Below are 18275 nucleotides of genomic sequence, written 5' to 3'. Positions count from 1 at the left end.
CCCCACAGCTCACCCCTCCACCCTCCAGTCAGACCCTCCCCCAAAAGTCACGCTAGCCCCCCAACCTCTAACCGTGAGCCCCCTCCCGCTCTCCCCCCCCCACCAACCCCACGCCCGGGCCTCTGCCTCCCCCCCCCCCACTCACCCTGGTTAGCAGCGGCTGTTGCCATGGCGACAGGAGGAGAGGGAGGCCGCTCTCCCCCCCCCCCGCCCCTCCGGCCCTGCCTCAGTTCTCCCCTCTCGCCAAGCGTCAATTCCAAGATGGCGGCCGCTCCAGCTCCGGGCGAGCCCCGCGAGGGGGCGTGGCCGAGGAGGCGGGGAGAGGGGGCTCTCCCATTGGCGCGCGGCCTCCCTGGGGGGCGTGGCCTCGCCTCGCCTCCCTCGAAGGCAGCTGACGGGGCGGGGCCAGAGGAGGGCGGGGCTTATAGATGGGGCGGGGCTTGGGAAAATAAAAGGCTGATTCCGAGGGGCTCCCCGCGCGGCGCGTTGTCGGGAAGGGGAATGCGGTGACGTCGAAGTGACGTAGATTAAAGGGGCGGGGCGGGGAAGGAATCTCGGGTGACCTCACAGAGTGACGTAGCTTCAGCGGGAAAGGGTTTTTTTTTGGTGTGACACCATCGGCAGGGCTGGTTTTAATTTAAAAATTAAAAGGAGGGCGGGGTTCGATGCCGTCAGCTTGGCTTTTAATATCATTTTGTTAGAAAGTCGGGGGTTCCAGGTGTGACGTCATGGGTGTGTTTCATTCATTCATTCCAATATGTGATACGTATTATTTTAAAGCTGGTACTATTAAATAGGAGTATTTAACACAGAGAAAGTTGCTTATTTTTCTCTCAAACTACTGTACATATAAGGGACGCGGGTGGTGCTGCAGGTTAAACCTAGGACTTGCCGATCGGAAGGTCGGCAGTTCAAATCCCCATGACGGGGTGAGCTCCCGTTGCTCGGTCCCTGCTCCTGCCAACCTAGCAGTTAGAAAGCACCTCAAAGTGCAAGTAGATAAATAGGTACCGCTCTGGCGGGAAGGTAAACGGCGTTTCCGTGCGCTGCTCTGGTTTTGCCAGAAGCGGCTTAGTCCTGCTGGCCACATGACCCGGAAGCTGTACACCGGCTCCCTTGGCCAATAAAGTGAGTGGCTGGGGAAACTCAGCCAGATGGACGGGGTATAAATAAATTATTATTATTATTATTATTATTATTATTATTATTATTATTATTATTATTTAGCCCAACCCCCTGCAATGCAGGACCCTCAAGCAGGGTGGTGGGGCAGGAACCTGGCCTGTTCCTCAGCTGCCCCCTCCGCCCATACAGCGGTACCTTGGTTCTCAAATGCCTTGGTACTCAAACAACTTCGAACCCAAAGACTGCAAACCTGGAAGTAAGTGTTCTGGTTTGCGAACTTTTTTTGGAAGCCAAACATGCTCCATTTTGAGTGCCACTCTTCCGCTTTGGGTGTTACACTGAGGCCTGTCTGTTTTTGCTATTTATTTTGTGTTTCTGTTTTTGTGTCTCTTTTTGTTTTGTTTTTGGGACTATGTGGAACCCAGCTCAGCTGCTGATTGATTTACTGCAGTACATTGTTTATTGCTTTCCTTTTATGGATCAATGGTCCCGTTTGATGGTAAAATTCATGTTAAATTGCTGTTTTGGGGGTTGTTTTTAAAAGTCTGGAATGGATTAATCCATTTTGCATTACTTTCTATGGGAAAGTGTGCCTTGGGTTTTGGAACGGACTTCCGGAATGGATTAAGTTTGAGAACCAAGGTACCGCACTGCACGGGAAAAGAAACCCCACATGGAAAGATATGCTGGCTGAGTGACTGAGGGTACAATTTAATGGGTGACGGATCATGTCGCTCTCATTACCGGGAGCATTTGAAACGTGATGCCACCCCAACTTGATGAAGTATTCATGATACCTTTGAGCTACAGCAGAGGAGAGCTGGAGCTGCCCAGTGGTTAAGACCAGCTGCGGAGGATAACCAGCAGATCTCTTGCCAACTTACGAGGGACGTCTCTGTGTCGTCAGATTCCAAACGTACGGTAGGAGCCAAATCCGGTTGACTTCGTACCACTTCTCTGTCTCCCCTGCATCGGCAGTGTCTTTTGTTCGATAAACGAGCTTACTATCAGCAGGCTCATCTTAGTGCCCTACCTCTACAAATCTCCTTCTTGCTTCCCTCTAATTTTCCTCCAGTCTGACCAGTTCATGTCTGCAGCCTGCAGGTAGCTCCACTGTTCGGTTCCATATGGCTTTGTTTCCTTTCAGTTCAGCGGCCAAGAACCTCAGGCCCATGCGGCCCCTGGCCCCTCAATTTGGCCCCTGGGACTCTCCATAGGCCACACCCCTCTGCAAGCCACACCCCTTGACAGCCCAGCTCAGCAGAACCGCTGACCTTCCAACCGGCAAGCCCTAGGCTCTGTGGTTTAGACCACAGCGCCACCCGCGTCCCTAGCTTAGTGGGCAAAGGTAAAGGGACCCCTGACCATTAGGTCCAGTCGTGGACGACTCTGGAGTTGCGGCGCTCATCTCACTTTATTGGCTGAGGGAGCCGGCGTACAGCTTCCGGGTCATGTGGCCAGCAGGACTAAGCCGCTTCTGGCGAACCAGAGCAGTGCATGAAAACACTGTTTACCTTCCCGCCGGAGCGGTACCTACCGTATTTTTCGCCCCATAGGATGCACTTTTTCCCCTCCAAAAATGAAGGGGAAATGTGTGTGCGTCCTATGGGGCGAATGCAGGCTTTCGCTGAAGCCTGGAGAGCAAGAGGGGTCGGTGTGCACCAACCCCTCTCGCTCTCCAGGCTTCAGGAGAGCCGCAGCGCCAGCCCCACAAGCTCCGGGGACAGCTGGGAGGCGCAGCGCGTCTTCCCTCTGTCCCCGGACCTGATCTGCAGGCGGGCGGTGCGGAGAAGAGCGCTTCTCCCCGCTGCCAGCCCCACAAGCGCCTGGGGGGGAAGAATTTTTTCCCCTTTATTTCCCCCCCAAAAAACTTGGTGCGTCCTAGGGGCCGGTGCGTCCTATGGGGCGAAAAATACGGTATTTATCTACTTGCACTTTGACATGCTTTCAAACTGCTAGGTTGGCAGGAGCTGGGATTGAGCAACGGGAGCTCACCCCATCACGGGGATTCGAACCACTGACCTTCTGATCAGCAAGTCCTAGGCTCTGTGGTTTAACCCACAGCGCCACCCGCGTCAGTGGGTAGAGACTCTTAATTTCAAGGTCATGGGTTTGAGCCCCACAGTTAGCGAAAGATTCCTGCATTGCAAGGGGTTGGAATTCTACAATTCTATTATTCCCCCCCCCCAAAAAAAATGTACGGCCGGGGGTCTGAACCCAGATTGCCCCACACCATCCTGCTTCTCTCTCCCCACAGGTGAGCAGACATGCTTTTGCCCGGCTGGTGAGAAGCAGGCTGCCACGCCGGCCCCATGGAGAATCCCACGCCGGAGACCTTCGTGGATGTGGACAAGGGGATCTGCATCGGCTTCCTCTCGCTCATGTGCTTCTTCCTGATGCTCATGATGGTGCGCTGCGCAAAGCTCATCGTGGACCCCTACACCGCCATCCCCACCTCGACTTGGGAGGAGGAACAGCTTGACTGACAGCGCCCATCAGCACGCAGCAGCGCCCATGATGGGGACAGACAAGGTGGAGGTGGAAAATGAGGGTGGAAGGAAAGCAAATGCTTAACAGTATTAATCCTTACTCTTGGTTCCTCCGCTGCTGGACTGGACCATCTGGATTCCTTCCAACTCTATGATCCTTTGATTCCATGATTCTCATAGTAGTTCTCCCGTTCCATGAAGCAGTGGAAAGCTCAGGACAAAATGCATGGTCTGATGTCAGATCCACGCCAGACATTGAAAGCACGACTTTCCCAAAGAATTCTAGGAAACTGCCATTCTTCCTCCTCTCAGAGGTACAATTTCCAGCCCCATGAACAAATTACAGTTCCCAGGATCCTTTGGAGGAATTCATGGTTTTTAAAACACGTGCGTTGAGTGTTCTTTAAATGTACAGTGTAGATCTGCCCTCTGGCTGATTTGTTTCCCGGACAGATTCCCAGTATGGGTTGTAATCAAATACAGTGGTACCTCAGGTTAAGAACTTAATTCGTTCCGGAGGCCCGTACTTAACATGAAACTGTTCTTAACCTGAAGCATCACTTTAGCTAATGGGGCCTCCTGCTGCCACCGCGCTGCCAGAGCCCGATTTCTGTTCTCATCCTGAAGCAAAGTTCTTAACCTGAAGCACTATTTCTGGGTTAGCAGAGTCTGTAACCTGAAGCGTCTGTAACCTGAAGCGTACGTAACCCGAGGTACCACTGTATACAATTGTAAAACAGTATACAGTGGTACTTCGGGTTACAAACAGTTCAGGTTACAAATACTTCGGGTTACAGACTCTGCTAACCTGGAAGTAGTACCTTGGGTTGAGAATAGAAATCGCGTGGCGGCAGCAGCAGCAGGAGGCCCCATTAGCTAAACTGGTACCTCAGGTTAAGAACGGTTTCGGGTCAAGAATGGACCTCCGGAATGAATTACGTTCGTAACCCGAGGTACCACTGTACAATCGTAAAACCTACTTGCAAGAGAGCAAGAGCCACTCCAGAACTGTCCTCCAGGAACCTGCAGGAAGTAAAACAGTTCCACTTTCCTGGTTTCATGGATATGAAAACAATTAAAAGCCGTTGTGTGTGTAAAAAAGGTAAAGGGACCCCTGACCATTAGGTCCAGTCGTGACCGACTCTGGGGTGGTGGCGCTCATCTCGCTTTACTGGCCGAGGGAAACTATTAAAAAACTATTCTAAATGTATAAACAGTTGAAAAATAGTTCTGATACGCATGCGGCCTGGGAGAAAGATTTCCACTTTAAAGTCTTGTCGAAATGTTTGGAAACGGTTTCGGTCCTTTTGAGGATGGTGGTGAGAGCATATGGCAGCCTTTGCCAACCTGGTGTGACGGGGCAAATTCATGAATGGTAAGGTTATCAATGGCTACGAGCCACAAATCCCAGTTAGAAATAATAGGGAGAGAGGGAGGTCCTGTTTGTGAGTTTGCCACAGCAGCTGGTTGGCCACTAAGAGAACAAGATTCAGCTCTTCTTCTGTCCTTCGGGGGAACCTCCAGGTCCAGAGGCAGTCTATCTAGATTCCTAGATTCTTTGGGACCTTCTGCTTGCCAAGCAAGTGCTCTACCTGGAGCGATGCTTCCTGAAATATAAATGAAGATTCCAGTCCTCATGATTCTGAATAAAGGGCTGATTTAATGGGAACACAGAATGCTGCCTTATAGCAAGCCAGACACCCACCAGCACAGCCCTGTTTCCTGGGAGTTGTGGTTCAAAACAGCCATGCTATCTGGGTGGGCTGATGGGAGTTGAAGTACTGTTGTAAATAAAAAATTGCAAAACACCTCGAGGGCGCCAGGTTGAAGGCTGAGATGCAAATCCATGCCGAGAGCGCAGAGTTCAAGGCCTCCGACAGTGTGCTGTAAAAGTGCCCTGATGTTATCCAAGGCAGCCCCTCATTGCAGTTCCCACAATCCTTGGAAAATGTTGTTTCCTTTGGAGTAAACTTGCGTCACAGTCACCCCATTCAGGACCAGGGAGTCCTCCACTCCCGCCCGCCTCCTGTCCCCCCAAAACAGTACTTCTGTCTTGTCAGGATTCAACCTCAATCTGTTAGCCGCCATCCATCCTCCAACCGCCCCTTTTGTGCAAAATGTACTTGAATGCTGTGAAAAGTGTGGCAGAATGAATGGAGAGCTTCAGTGGACATTTATTGGTTCTCTTGAAAGAAAATTATTATTTTGGCTGCTGGTCATGAAGGGTTTTCATGCATTCAATTTGTATAACGCCCTTCATCCGCAGATTTACAGCTTCCCTCTTGGTGTGAAACTGCTCGCATGTATATTCATATCTACCTCACCCACCTACCGAAAACAAACCTGATTATGTTAATATAAAATTAAATTCCTACCTAAAAAGTCACACTTCTTGACTCTGGAGTGATTTATGTTTTCCTGTTCATTTTTTGCATCTTGAGATACCTGGAGAAAAGAAGGGTGGGGGCGCTTAAATCATCATCATCATAACGGGACTGGGTCGATGGATTTTATTTTTAAAATAAAAGTTGCAGAAATCCCAGTTAAGAGTTGAAGTGGGAAAAATAGGCCACTGGCCCTTTAAAAGAAAAAAGAAACGCAACGCCTAAGGCGCATGCGCATTTCCGCCTCCTGCTTCCCAACTGAGCATCCGAAGCAGTCTTCCGCCCTATGCAAGTGCAATTGCTGCGCTACGCATGCGCGCTGAGCCCAAACCGCGGTGGGGACCTTTCTTGAGGCGCATGCGTAGTCGCGAGAAGCTTCCCAGCCGCTTCTTCGCGATCTCCTCCCCGCAACCGCCTTCCAGCGACGCATGCGCACAGCTGCTGGCCGGCCGCTCGGTGGGTGTGGCCTAAAAGAAATAGCCTCGGGCTGTGCGATGTGGCCCCGCCCCGGAAGCACGTTGAGCGGGCTTCCGGTCCTTCCTAAAGTGCCCTCTCCTAGAGGCTGAGTTGGCTCCAAGGAAAATAATTCCCCCCTTTTCTTTGCCCCCCCGGGGGAAGGGGGAGAGGTAGGTATGGGGGGGGGGGCTGGAGCTTTGGGAAGGGGGGTAGAAAGGGGGAGGGGTCTGTCTGTCAGGCAAGGGGAGGGACTTAATTATGGGGGGGGTGAGTAGGAAGGGGATGAATTGGGGGGAGCAGAATTGGGGGGTCTTGAATGGTGAGACTGGTGCAAGCCTTAAAAGGTGGGTAGGGGGCTGCATTTGGGGTGGGGGCTGCAGATTGGGGGGGTGAATTTGGGGGTGGGGGTCTTGAATGGTGAGACTGGGGCAGGCCTTCAAAAGTGAGTGGGACAGACTAAACTTGGGGGTTGGGGGGGCTACAAATTGTGGAGAGGGCTTGACTTGGGGGGGGGGCTTCTGTTAGAGGTGCAGGTTGTTGGGGAAAGACGTTGGCATGCTCACGAAAGCCAAAGGGGGTTAGGGAGAGGCCGGATTTGAGAAGGGATGGTCGACATCTGGGTGGGAGTGGGTGTCTCTTTCGGAGGCATGGGTACTGGGGTGTTAGTGTGCGAAAGAGGGCGGCTGAATGAGAGAGGGGTTGAATAGGGGTGCATCTGTTTAGGGCTAAATGACATGGGGGGGTAAGAGTAGGTGGAACTGGTGGTGAGGGAGGAAAGGGCCAGCCCAGGGGACCATTACTCTTGTTGTTGTTGTTTAGTCGTATCCGCCTTTGTGACCCCCTGGACCAGAGCACGCCAGGCACTCCTGTCTTCCACAGCCTCCCTCAGTTTGGTCAAACTCATGCTGGTTGCCTCAGGAGAGTGAGGAAAATTCTCAGGGATGATTTACACCCTGGCCGTCACTTTCTTGATCTCCTGCCCTCAGGCAGAAGATATAGAAGCATGATTAGTCACACCAACAGGGTAAAGAACAGCTTCTATCCATGGGCTGTTAGGCTGCTGAATGAATAGATAGCGACAGGGCAATTGACTTTTGGGTTTGGTGTGTGTGCGTCAGTAAATGAGGGGAATTAAGACTAAGAGAGCTGAGTGGGGGGTGCTCGTGTAATCTCACTGTATACAAGTTGTTTTGTTGTTTAGTTGTTTAGTCATGTCCGCCTCTTGGTGACCCCCTGGACCAGAGCACGCCAGGCACTCCTGTCTTTCACTGCCTCCCGCAGTTTGGTCAAACTCATGCTGGTCGCTTCGAGAACACTGTCCCACCATCTCGTCCTCTGTCGTCCCCTTCTCCTTGTGCCCTCCATCTTTCCCAGCATCAGGGTCTTTTCCAGGGAATCTTCTCTCCTCATGAGGTAGCCAAAGTCTTGGAGCCTCGGCTTCAGGATCTGTCCTTCCAGTGAGCACTCAGGGCTCATTTCCTTAAGAATGGAGAGGTTGGTTCTTCTTGCTGTCCATGGGACTCTCAAGAGTCTCCTCCAGCACCATAGTTCAAAAGCATCCATTCTTTGGCGATCAGCCTTCTTTATGGTCCAGCTCTCACTTCCATACATCACTACTGGGAAAACCATAGCTTTAACTATACAGGCCTTTGTTGGCAAGGTGATGTCTCTGCTTTTTAGGATGTTGTCTAGGTTTGTCATTGCTTTTCTCCCAAGAAGCAGGCGTCTTTTAATTTCGTGTCTTTTAATTTTGTTAGTCTTAGAGCAGAGGAACTTCCCAGATAGGAAAGCTTTCTGCATCAGAATGTGAATAGCTGGAAGAGACATGGAGCTTGAATGTGGAGAATACTTGGATCCCTTAGTGGGGGGGAAATGTGTGAGCTGTTCCAAAGGGATGTGATCCCCTAAAGAGAACAGGGGGCTGTGTTTGAGGGATAGGTAAAGGTAAAGGGACCCCTGACCATTAGGTCCAGTCGTGGCCGACTCTGGGGTTGCGGCACTCATCTCGCTTTACTGGCTGAGGGAGCCGGCGTACAGCTTCCGGATCATGTGGCCAGCAGGACTAAGCCGCTTCTGGCAAACCAGAGCAGCGCACGGAAACGCCGTTTACCTTCCCGCCAGAGCGGTACCTATTTATCTACTTGCACTTTGATGTGCTTTCGAGCTGCTAGGTTGGCAGGAGGAGGGACTGAGCAACAGGAGCTCACCCCATCGTGGAGATTCGAACTGCCGATCTTCTGATCAGCAAGTCCTAGGCTCTGTGGTTTAACCCACAGTGCCGCCTGCGTCCCTCTGTGTTTGAGGGATACGTGGGTCTATTAATGTCGTTAATATTTTCCGGGATAAGCGTTTTATGTAGGTAATTGTTTTAAGTATTTTCTGGTTTTAAACTTCAGTTCTTTAAGAATATAAGAAGGCCTTTGACCATCTAGTCCAGCGTCCTGTTCTCACAGTGTCCAGCCAGATGCCTGGGGGAAATCAGCAAGCCCGTTTCCTTTTCAGTGGTTTCCCGCAAATTGTATTCAGAAGCATTCCTGCCTGTGACTGGTGGTAGAGCACAGCCGTCATGGCTAGTAGCCATCGATAGACCTCTCTTCCGCCACGAATTTGCCCAGTCCTCTTTTTTTAAATCCATCCAGGTTGGTGGGAATTATTATCTCCTGTGAAAAGAAAGGACTTTTTCACAAAGAGAAACTATGGAATTTGCTTCCACAAGAGGTAATAGTAGTAGTAGTAGTAGTAGTAGTAATAATAATAATAATAATAATAATAATAATAATACAGTGGTACTTCGGGTTACAGATGCTTCAGGTTACAGACGCTTCAGGTTACGGACTCCACTAACCCAGAAATAGTACCTTGGGTTCAGAACTTTGTTTCAGGATGAGAACAGAAATTGTGCTCCAGCGGCGCGGTGGCAGCAGGAGGCCCCATTAGCTAAAGTGGTGCTTCAGGTTAAGAACAGTTTCAGGTTAAGTACGGACCTCCAGAACAAATTAAGTACTTAACCCGAGGTACCACTGTAATAATAATTCATTATTTATACCCTGCCCATCTGGCTGGGCTGCTTCCAACAAAATATTAAAATACAATGGTCTGTTAAACATTAAAAGCTTTCCTAAACAGGGCTGCCTTCAGATGTCTTCTGAAAGTCTGGTAGTTGTTGTTCTCTTTGCCATCTGGTGGGAGGCTGTTCCACAGGGCGGGCGCCACCACTGAGAAGGCCCTCTGCCTGGTTCCCTGTAACTTGGCTTCTCGCAGCGAGGGAACAGCCAGAAGGCCCTCGGAGCTGGACCTCAGTGTCCGGGCAGAACAATGGGAGTGGAGACGCTCCTTCAGGTATAAATAAATTCAAGCTATGTTGAACAGACAATGGAGAATGCTATGGAAAGCGATTTACTTTTTTTGTTCCCCAGCTGTGAAGAAGCATACAAGTAGTGATGACTGCCAGCTTGGGTGGCTTGAAAAGTGAATGGGACAAATTCATGCTGAATAAGGTTATCTGTAGCTACAGCGACTGTGCTCTCACTCCATTGTCGGAGGCAGTATGCTTCTGAATACCAGTGGTTGGGAATTGCAAGTGGGGAGAGTGTTCTTTTTTTTAAAAAAAAATGATATTTTATTAGGTTTTAACAATAGAAAAGTTTAGAAAAATACAAAAAAAGAAGAAAAATACAAAGTTATAAAGTACAAAAATACAATCATTAAACACCAAAAAAAGAAAAAGAAAAAACACATATAAAAGAAAACAAAAATTCCCTCTTTCTTAATTTCTCCTCTTTAGTTAACTTATTTTCCTGACTTCCTCACGTCTCCCATTTTTGTATCCCTTTTAAAAATTGGTTCAGCAAATTCATGTCTTATTAGTCTATCTATTATTAATCCAATCTTATATTTTACCTTGTTGCTAGAACCCCTGAAATTCATTTCAATGTCCTCAACATTCAAAAATTTTACAATATTTCTGCAAATAAGTTTTAAATTTCCTCCAATCTTCTTCCACCGACTCTTCCCCCTGGTCTCGGATTCTGCCAGTCATTTCCGCCATCTCCATATAGTCTATTAATTGCATCTGCCAGTCCTCCAAGGTGGGTAGATCTTGTGTCTTCCAGTGCTTTGCAATGAGAATTCTTGCTGCTGCTGTAGCGTACATAAAAAAAGTTCTATCCTTTTTTAACACCGATTGGCCAACTATGCCCAGGAGAAAGGCCTCTGGTTTCGCAAGTGGGGAGCGTGTTCTTGTCGTTAGGCTCTGCTTGCTGGGTTTCCAGAGGCATTAAGTTGTCCTCTGTGCGAATAGGATGCCAGACTTGATGGGCTTTTGTCCTGGTCCAGCAGCCTGGCTCTTCTGACATCCTCACTGCCTGATTGGTCAGGAGGGGAGATGCAACATACACACACAGAAGCTGCACATCTCCTGATGCCAGCAGGTTGAGTTATAGTTATTTGGTTTGTGATGGCTTTACATACTGTTTGAAATAAGTCGATGGGATTCCATTTGGCTTGGTTTCATTGTGCATGGCTGGTTTGTAGTTCATAAACGCCTTCAGGAGGCACCATTTGCCTGAGAAGCAACCTATATGAGTTTATTAAATGTAAACATACGTGCTTTCCTCTTCAGATGGGTGGCAGTGTTTTAAACTGAATGCTTCTGGGAACAGTGTAGGGAAGAGGAGGGGAAGGGCTGAACAGTGTTTTGGGTGCCCACGTCTGAACGCTTCCTCCTTTTGACGGAACCTCAGTTTCTGCCATGATGGCAGAGTCCCCAGAGATGGAGCTGCAGCGAGAGGTCCTGGAGGAGCTCGGGATCTCCCTGGAGGATCTCAAGCAGCTGATCGACGAGGAGCTGGAGAAGTCGGAGCGCATCGCGCAGCGGAAGAAGCAGCTGGAGGGCGTGGCGGAGAGCGTGAAGCAGAAGGAGGATGAAGTGGCCCGTGTGGACATTCTCCTGGACAACGCTGTGAAGTAAGTTGCAAGGCAACTTCATGCGGAGGCAGGAAAGCCTTTCCCCCATTTTAGGTTTGGTTCGATTGCTATAAAATTTCCTGTGTAAAGCTTCTGCTGGTGAATACTTGACCCTCCTGTGCACGACAGCCTCTGAAGCAGGAGGGGCTGACCTCTGGCCCTCCAGATGTTGCTCAGTTGCAGCTCCCAGCATTCCTGACTTTGGGCCATGCTGAGGGGAGCTGGAGTCCCATTTTTCTCCCCCCAATTTTATGCTCATCATTTCTTGAGTTTTTGTTTCCTATTGTATTTTGCTCTGTTGCCAATGTTTTCTTAACTTACCGTATTTTTCGCCCCATAGGGCGCACCGGCCCATAGGGCGCACCTAGTTTTTTTGGGGGGGGAAATAAAGAAAAAAAATTTATTCCCCCCCTCCCCAGGCACGAGGCTCGGGCGGGGGAAGCCCGAGCTTCCCCTGACCCCAGCCCACAGAACAGGCTGCTATCTGCAAGCCTAGGGAGCCCGGTGGGAAGTCTCCCCAGTCTCCCCAGGCTTGCGGATATCTGCCTGAAGCCCGGAGCGCGCTGAGCTCAGCACGCCCCAGGCTTTGGGATGCAGGCAGCTCTCCGCAGGCCGTGGGAGGGCTCAGCTGTGCGCCCCGGGTTTTGGGATGCAGGCTGCTATCCGCAAGCCTAGGGAGCCTGGTGGGAACTCCCGTGGGCTCCCCAGGCTTGCGGATAGCTTCCTGAAGCCTGGGGAGCAAGAGGAGTCTGTGCGCACCAACCCCTCTCGCTCTCCAGGCTTCAGCGAAAGCCTGCATTCGCCCCATAGGACGCACACACATTTCCCCTTCATTTTTGGAGGGGAAAAAGTGCATCCTATAGGGCGAAAAATATGGTAGTTTTCAGGCAAGGGTGTTGTTTTGTTGGAGGAGGAGTTTGGATTTGATATCCCTCTTTATCACCCCCCGAAGGAGTCTCAAAGCGGCTCACCTTCTCCTTTCCCTTCCTCCCCCACAACCAACACTCTGTGAGGTGAGTGGGGCTGAGAGACTTCAAAGAAGTGTGACTGGCCCAAGGTCACCCAGCAGCTGCATGTGGAGGAGGGGAGACGCGAACCCGGTTCCCCAGATTACGAGTCCACCACTCTTAACCACTACACCACACTGGCTCTCAGGTCAGAGCTCAGTCGGCTGCAGCACGGGGCTGACAATGCCAAGATTGCAGGCCTGATCTCCGTAACGGACAACAGCATATTCCTGTATTGCAGGGTTTTGGATCAGACGATCCCCAGGTCCCTTCCACTGCTATGATTCTGTGGTGCCTTTTTGATCAAATATTAGTTTTAAGTGTGTGGCGCGCCGCCTTGAGGGCATCTTGGTTTGGAGCAAAGTGGGGTGTCAGAAAACCTCTGCAAACCTAAAACATTTGTGAGAGAAGGTTCTGTGTTTCCTTGAAAAGCTGGTTCTCCCATAATAGCTTGTTTGTTTGTTTATTAAATTTATATCTCACCTTGAAGTGGTGTGCATAGTTTTCCCCCATCTCACTGAATCCCCTCAACAACCCTTTAAGGTAGTTCCAGGTAGGTAGCCGTGTTGGTCTGCCGTAGTCGAAACAAAATAAAAAAAATCCTTCCAGTAGCACCTTAGAGGCCAACTAAGTTTGTTATTGGTATGAGATTTTGTGTGCATGCACGCTTCTTCGGATGCACTGAAAAAGAAGTCACCAGACCCTTATATATAGGGAGAGGGTGGGGAGGGGTATTACTCAGAAGTGTGGTGGGAATGGGTGATTGGCTGATAGGTGTGGTATACCTGTTGACGACTGTTAATGATTGCAATTGGTTGTCGTCTTCTTTGGCGATCACTCGTAGCCGAGTAAGATTGTCTTCCATAAACATGGTTTTTACTATGAGTCCATAAGTGACTGTGGAGGCCAATTCTGGATCCACACATCCTTCCATAGTGGGGACATTGGTTTCCGGGCAGGAGCTGATCACGGTGTGGATTTGCCAATCGTGCCTTCCTCCTAGCACATTTCTACCACGTGCTAGAATTGGTCTTACAGGAAAAAGCAAGAGGTGAGATGGCTAAAAATAGCTTTATCATGTATTCTGTAAGGTAGGTTGGGCTGAGAGGCAGTGACCCCCCCCCCCCGATCACACCCAGTGAGCTTCATGGCTGAGTGAGGATTCGAACCCTCGTCTTCCAGACTATAGTCTGACACTCCAACACACTGATTTCTCCAGTGTGGTGTAGTGGTTAAGAGTGGTACTCTTGTAATCTGCTGAACCGGGTCCGTGTCTCTGCTCCTCCACATGCAGCTGCTGGGTGACCTTGGGCCAGTCACACTTCTGTGAAGTCTCTCAGCCCCACTCACCTCACAGAGTGTTTGTTGTGGGGGAGGAAGGGAAAGGAGAATGTTAGCCGCTTGGAGACTCCTTAGGGTAGTGATAAAGCGGGATATCAAATCCAAACTCTTCTTCTTCCTCTCTCTCTCTCTCTCTCTGCTTGCTCCCCCAACAGGGCTGTGGGTGAATGTGAAGTTCTAGTCAAGGACATATATGCCAACCTGGGCCTGGAGTACCTGGAGACTGACTCGGAGGAAGAGGATGCTGCATCCAAGCCCATGGAAGTGATCGAGATCCCTGATGAGGACGACGACGACGACGTCATGAGCGTCGATTCAGGTTAGGCGCCCGGTGGAGTCAAGCAAGAAAGACCAGGTGTGGAGGATCTTTGCTCCTCCAGCTGTTGCTGAACCACTGACTCTCATTAGCCCTAGCTATTCTTGGAAGGCTAAGGATGATGGGAGTTGTAGTTTGGCAGCATCTGGAGGACCCAAGGTTCATGAGATGTCCTCTGCTGCCTTATATGCATACAGGGAAGTGAGGGGCAGGTGGGGCCAGTGGCGTAGCGTGGGTTGTCAGCACCCGGGGCAAGGCAAGTAATTTGCGCACCCTAACCCTAACCCCCAGATGTTGCGGCCGGCCCCCCCTGCACCCCCCACGCTACGCCACTGGGTGGGGCTCGCCGACCTGGAAAGGTAGCCCATCTAGGAGGTGGAAAACTCTGATCCTAAACCTCCACTGTCTTGCGGGATATCTTTGGGAGAAGAAAAGACTAAGGTGTAGACCCTACACAAGTCCAGAGACAGTAGGATGGTGCTTTGTGCACCTCCTCCTGGCAACTCCTGCAGCCAGGCTGGTGCCAAATGTATTGCTTTCCTTTCCTTTGGACCACATCAGTGAGGCTGAGGAGTGGGGGGGGGCTTGTCGTCTGAGCAGCCCGGGACCTCCAGGGACATTGCCCAGGCTTGCGCCCCGGGGCTTAGGTGCTGCCAATGCAGTGGTTTGACTTCACCCACAGAGGCACACGCCACTGTCTCTTGAGACCGATGGAAGCCAACACTATATGCATGATAAACAAAGCATTTTTAGTGCACTGTTCAGCTGGAAAAGGCTCCCAGAGCAGCTTGCAGCAATTGGTAAAAAGACATCCTCTGCCCCAAGGCTTACAACGTAAATAACACAGCACTAAAGGAAAATGGAATGGGGAGGGTGGAGGATGCATACAGAAAAATCGGGTGCGTATTCCCCCTCACACACAATACAGTGGTACCTCGGGTTACAGACACTTCAGGTTACAGACGCTTCAGGTTACAGACTCCGCTAACCCAGAAATAGTACCTTGGGTTAAGAACTTTGCTTCAGGATGAGAACATAAACCGCGCGGCGGCGGCGGGAGGCCCCATTAGCTAAAGTGGTGCCTCAGGTTAAGAACAGTTTCAGGTTAAGAATGGACCTCCGGAACAAATTAAGTTCTTAACCCTGTAATTGACTATAACTCATCTGAAACAGGTGGCAGGCTTATAGATACTTCCTAGAAGTAAGGGGTTTTTTTACATCTAAACTTTTTTTTAATTACTGCAGATGCAAGTAACAAAAGGGCGAAGGATCAGAAGTTGGTGAGTTTTTTGTTTTTTGTTTTTTAAAATAATATTTATTGGAATTTTACAAACAATAGAAAGTTTCAAAGTTTAAACATAAAAAATAAGAACAAAGAATAACCCTAATAAAAGAAAAAAAACCTACGGATATACAAAAACAGAACACGTGAAAAATGCCAAATAGAAAACAGTTAAAAAGAAGAAGAAAGAAAGAAATCAATATTTTCATATCTTATACTTCATTTACTAGTTTCCCGACCTCCTCACACCTCCCTTTTTGTATTCCAGTTCAGATATTTAATTCAGCAAGTCCTTACCCTCTATCATTTATCCTTGCTCAACATCTTAACTTCTTATAAATATATATTTTCCACCATTATCAATCCATATTTACATATTCTTGTTAATCTTTTTACCAATACTGCTTATTTTCAATCCAACATCCCTTTAACATTCATTAATTTTACAGTATTTCTGCAAGTAGTCTTTAAATTTTTTTCCAATCTTCTTCCACCACCTCTTCTGCCTGATCTCGGATTCTTTTTTGTATTCCAATTCACATAATTAATTCAGCAAATCCTTACCCTCTCCTTTTCTCCTCACACCCCCCTTTTTTGTATTTCAATTCACATAGAAGTTGGTGAGTTTTTTGGGTGGTGGGAAATCACTTGAGTATCAAGATCTTATAGATAAATGTTTTCCTGGATCCTGCGCAGCTTCAGCAGGTGCTCTCAAGGCCTGGGGCCCCAATCCTGGGAACTGAAGGTTTCAGCACCCCTATGTTCAAGGGGGAGGCATGTGCGAAGGGCAGGTGTCTGGCTCTGATGACTGGTTGGACCTTACTGTGCTGATTTCCACCATCTTTCACTCCTTGCCACTGGGTGCTTTTCCATTTGCTGCCTGGCAGCAGGGGAAATTAGCTGGGTGGGTAGGGAAATTGCCAGGGGAAGGGGGTCACCTTGAACATGAGCAGCAAGCTATGTCTGTAACTATGCCACATTTCAAGGGCATTGCTGGCTCAGTTGATTAGAGCAGGATGCTGATAATGCCAAGGTTGCAAAGTTTGGTCCTTGTAGGAGACTGCTGTGTATTTCAAGGGGTTGGACTAGATCAGAGCTTTCCAGACTTTTCAAGTTGGTGGCACACTTTTTGGACATGCGTCATTCCGTGACACAGTAATTCAGGTGTGCATCCTTTCACGACACAGTAATTCAGGTGTGCACCCTTTCGCCACACAGTAATTCAGGTGTGCACCCTTTCGCCACACAGTAATTCGGGTTGGCATTTTGTGACACAGTAATTCAGTTTTGCATCCTTTCGCCACACAGTAATTCAGTTTTACTAGCAAACTGGAGGTTAAACCAAGCCTTTCCAGCCCCAGGAGAAGTGCAGGGAGTGTTCGTGCGACACGCATACACACTGCAGCCGACACACTTAACGTGTCGCGACACACAGTTTGGAAAGCTCTGGACAAGATGAATCTCAGGCTCCCCTTCCAGCTCCACAATTCCATGCTTCTATGACTCCTAAGAGCACCATCCACCTCAGCTCTGCTAGTCCAAAAAGGGCCCTCCTGTTCTCCCTCTATGGCCAACCATCCAGATGGCATGGTGGGCCGAGAGAAGCTCACCTCTCGGTGTTCCGGGTTCGAGTCCTGTGCTCGTTTTGTTCTCCCGGGAAAAATTTAAAAAGGAGGTACTTAAGAGATGCCTGTCCCTTCTGTCTGCAGCTTCGGGAAGCCATGGCTGCCATGAGGAAGTCTGCGCAGGATGTTCAGAAATTCATGGACGCCGTGAACAAAAAGGACGGCCTGGACTCCTACAGGGGTAGTTGTGCGCGAAAAATACCAGCGGTCCAGTATGTGAGCTGGCTTCAGCCTTGCAGCCTCCCTGCTAACATTTTTCAGGGCTACATTTTTATCTGTGTACGCTGGGGTGGTTAACATGGTCAGTCCTCTGGAGTCCACTTGCCAGTGTGTGTGTGGCTAAAGGGAACCTTGTGATTGGTTTGCATCCATGGCGTATACCGTATTTTTCACCCTATAGGACGCACTTTTTCCCCTCCAAAAATGAAGGGGAAATGTGTGTGCGTCCTATGGGGCGAGTGCAGGCTTTCGCTGAAGCCTGGAGAGCGAGAGGGGTCGGTGCGCACCGACCCCTCTCGCTCTCCAGGCTTCGGGCAGATATCCGCAAGCCTGGGGAGACCGGCTGGACTTCCCGCCGGGCTCCCAAGGCTTGAGGAAAGCAGCCTCTTCTGGGGGCTGGGGTCGGGGGAAGCTCGGGCTATTGAAAGGATATTGAAAGGTGTATTGAAAGGATGCCCTGCACCGGGGGGGGGAAAATAATTTTTCTTTATTCCCCCCCCCCAAAAAAAAATCTAGGTGACCCTATGGGCCGATGCGCCCTATAGGGCAAAAAATATGGTACTGGCCAGAAGATTTGATTCAGATCCTCATTTGGCTTTTTGGGGGGCAGGGAGGCCTCCTCAGTCTGAGGCACTTCGTAGGCTGCAGGGTTATTGTTATTAATATTTATTGAATTTATATACCGCCCTATACCCGGGGAGTCTTGGGGCGGTTCACAGAATAAAATCAAGATACAAAACCACATAATATAATACAGCTCTGGTGATTGGTGACATGAATCCAAATTCACGAGGAATGTTGCATAGAAGAACTGCCAATCTGGGTATAAAACAGCAGCAATTTTTTTAGTAAACAATAATGGGGCGCAACCAGAAATGCTCAAGCAGTTTATTGTCAAGTTCCTGGCAGTAACTTCTCTGTCTCTCTCTTACAATCTGTCTTCAACTTTCTTATCTTTGGCCAGCAAGGTCATTCCTTCAGAGAGCACTGAAGCCTGAGATATTTCAGAGGGATAACTGCAGAGACAAGGGTAGACATAATAATTTTGGGGTGAATGAAGAAGCAA

The 18275-nt window shown here is 49.5% G+C and overlaps 2 protein-coding genes across 5 annotated transcripts in view; one reads left to right on the top strand and one right to left on the bottom strand.

Moving 5' to 3' along the window:
• ARNT (aryl hydrocarbon receptor nuclear translocator) overlaps positions 1-305 on the bottom strand; it is a 42578-nt gene extending 42273 nt beyond the window's left edge. For 2 of the 3 annotated variants that reach the window (XM_081173532.1, XM_081173534.1), the window contains exon 1: positions 146-304. In XM_081173532.1, coding sequence (XP_081029658.1) covers positions 146-170 — 25 coding nt within the window. In that variant the 5' untranslated portion in view covers positions 171-304. Of the gene's footprint in view, positions 1-145 lie in introns of all 3 variants that reach the window. The other variant, XM_081173533.1, reaches the window with a different exon arrangement.
• Positions 306-11176: 10871 nt separating this feature from the next.
• The window catches only part of SETDB1 (SET domain bifurcated histone lysine methyltransferase 1), a 33155-nt gene continuing 26056 nt past the window's right edge, over positions 11177-18275 (top strand). The window contains exons 1-4 of one of the 2 annotated variants that reach the window (XM_081173481.1): positions 11177-11419; positions 13923-14086; positions 15329-15363; positions 17075-17171. In XM_081173481.1, coding sequence (XP_081029607.1) covers positions 11205-11419; positions 13923-14086; positions 15329-15363; positions 17075-17171 — 511 coding nt within the window. In that variant the 5' untranslated portion in view covers positions 11177-11204. The remainder of the gene's footprint in view (positions 11420-13922; positions 14087-15328; positions 15364-17074; positions 17172-18275) is intronic. The other variant, XM_081173482.1, reaches the window with a different exon arrangement.

This window comes from Podarcis bocagei, assembly GCF_964188305.1.
Source record: "Podarcis bocagei genome assembly, chromosome: 16".
In the NCBI taxonomy this organism is placed as follows: domain Eukaryota; kingdom Metazoa; phylum Chordata; class Lepidosauria; order Squamata; family Lacertidae; genus Podarcis; species Podarcis bocagei.
This window is presented reverse-complemented; position numbering and strand designations above follow the sequence as displayed.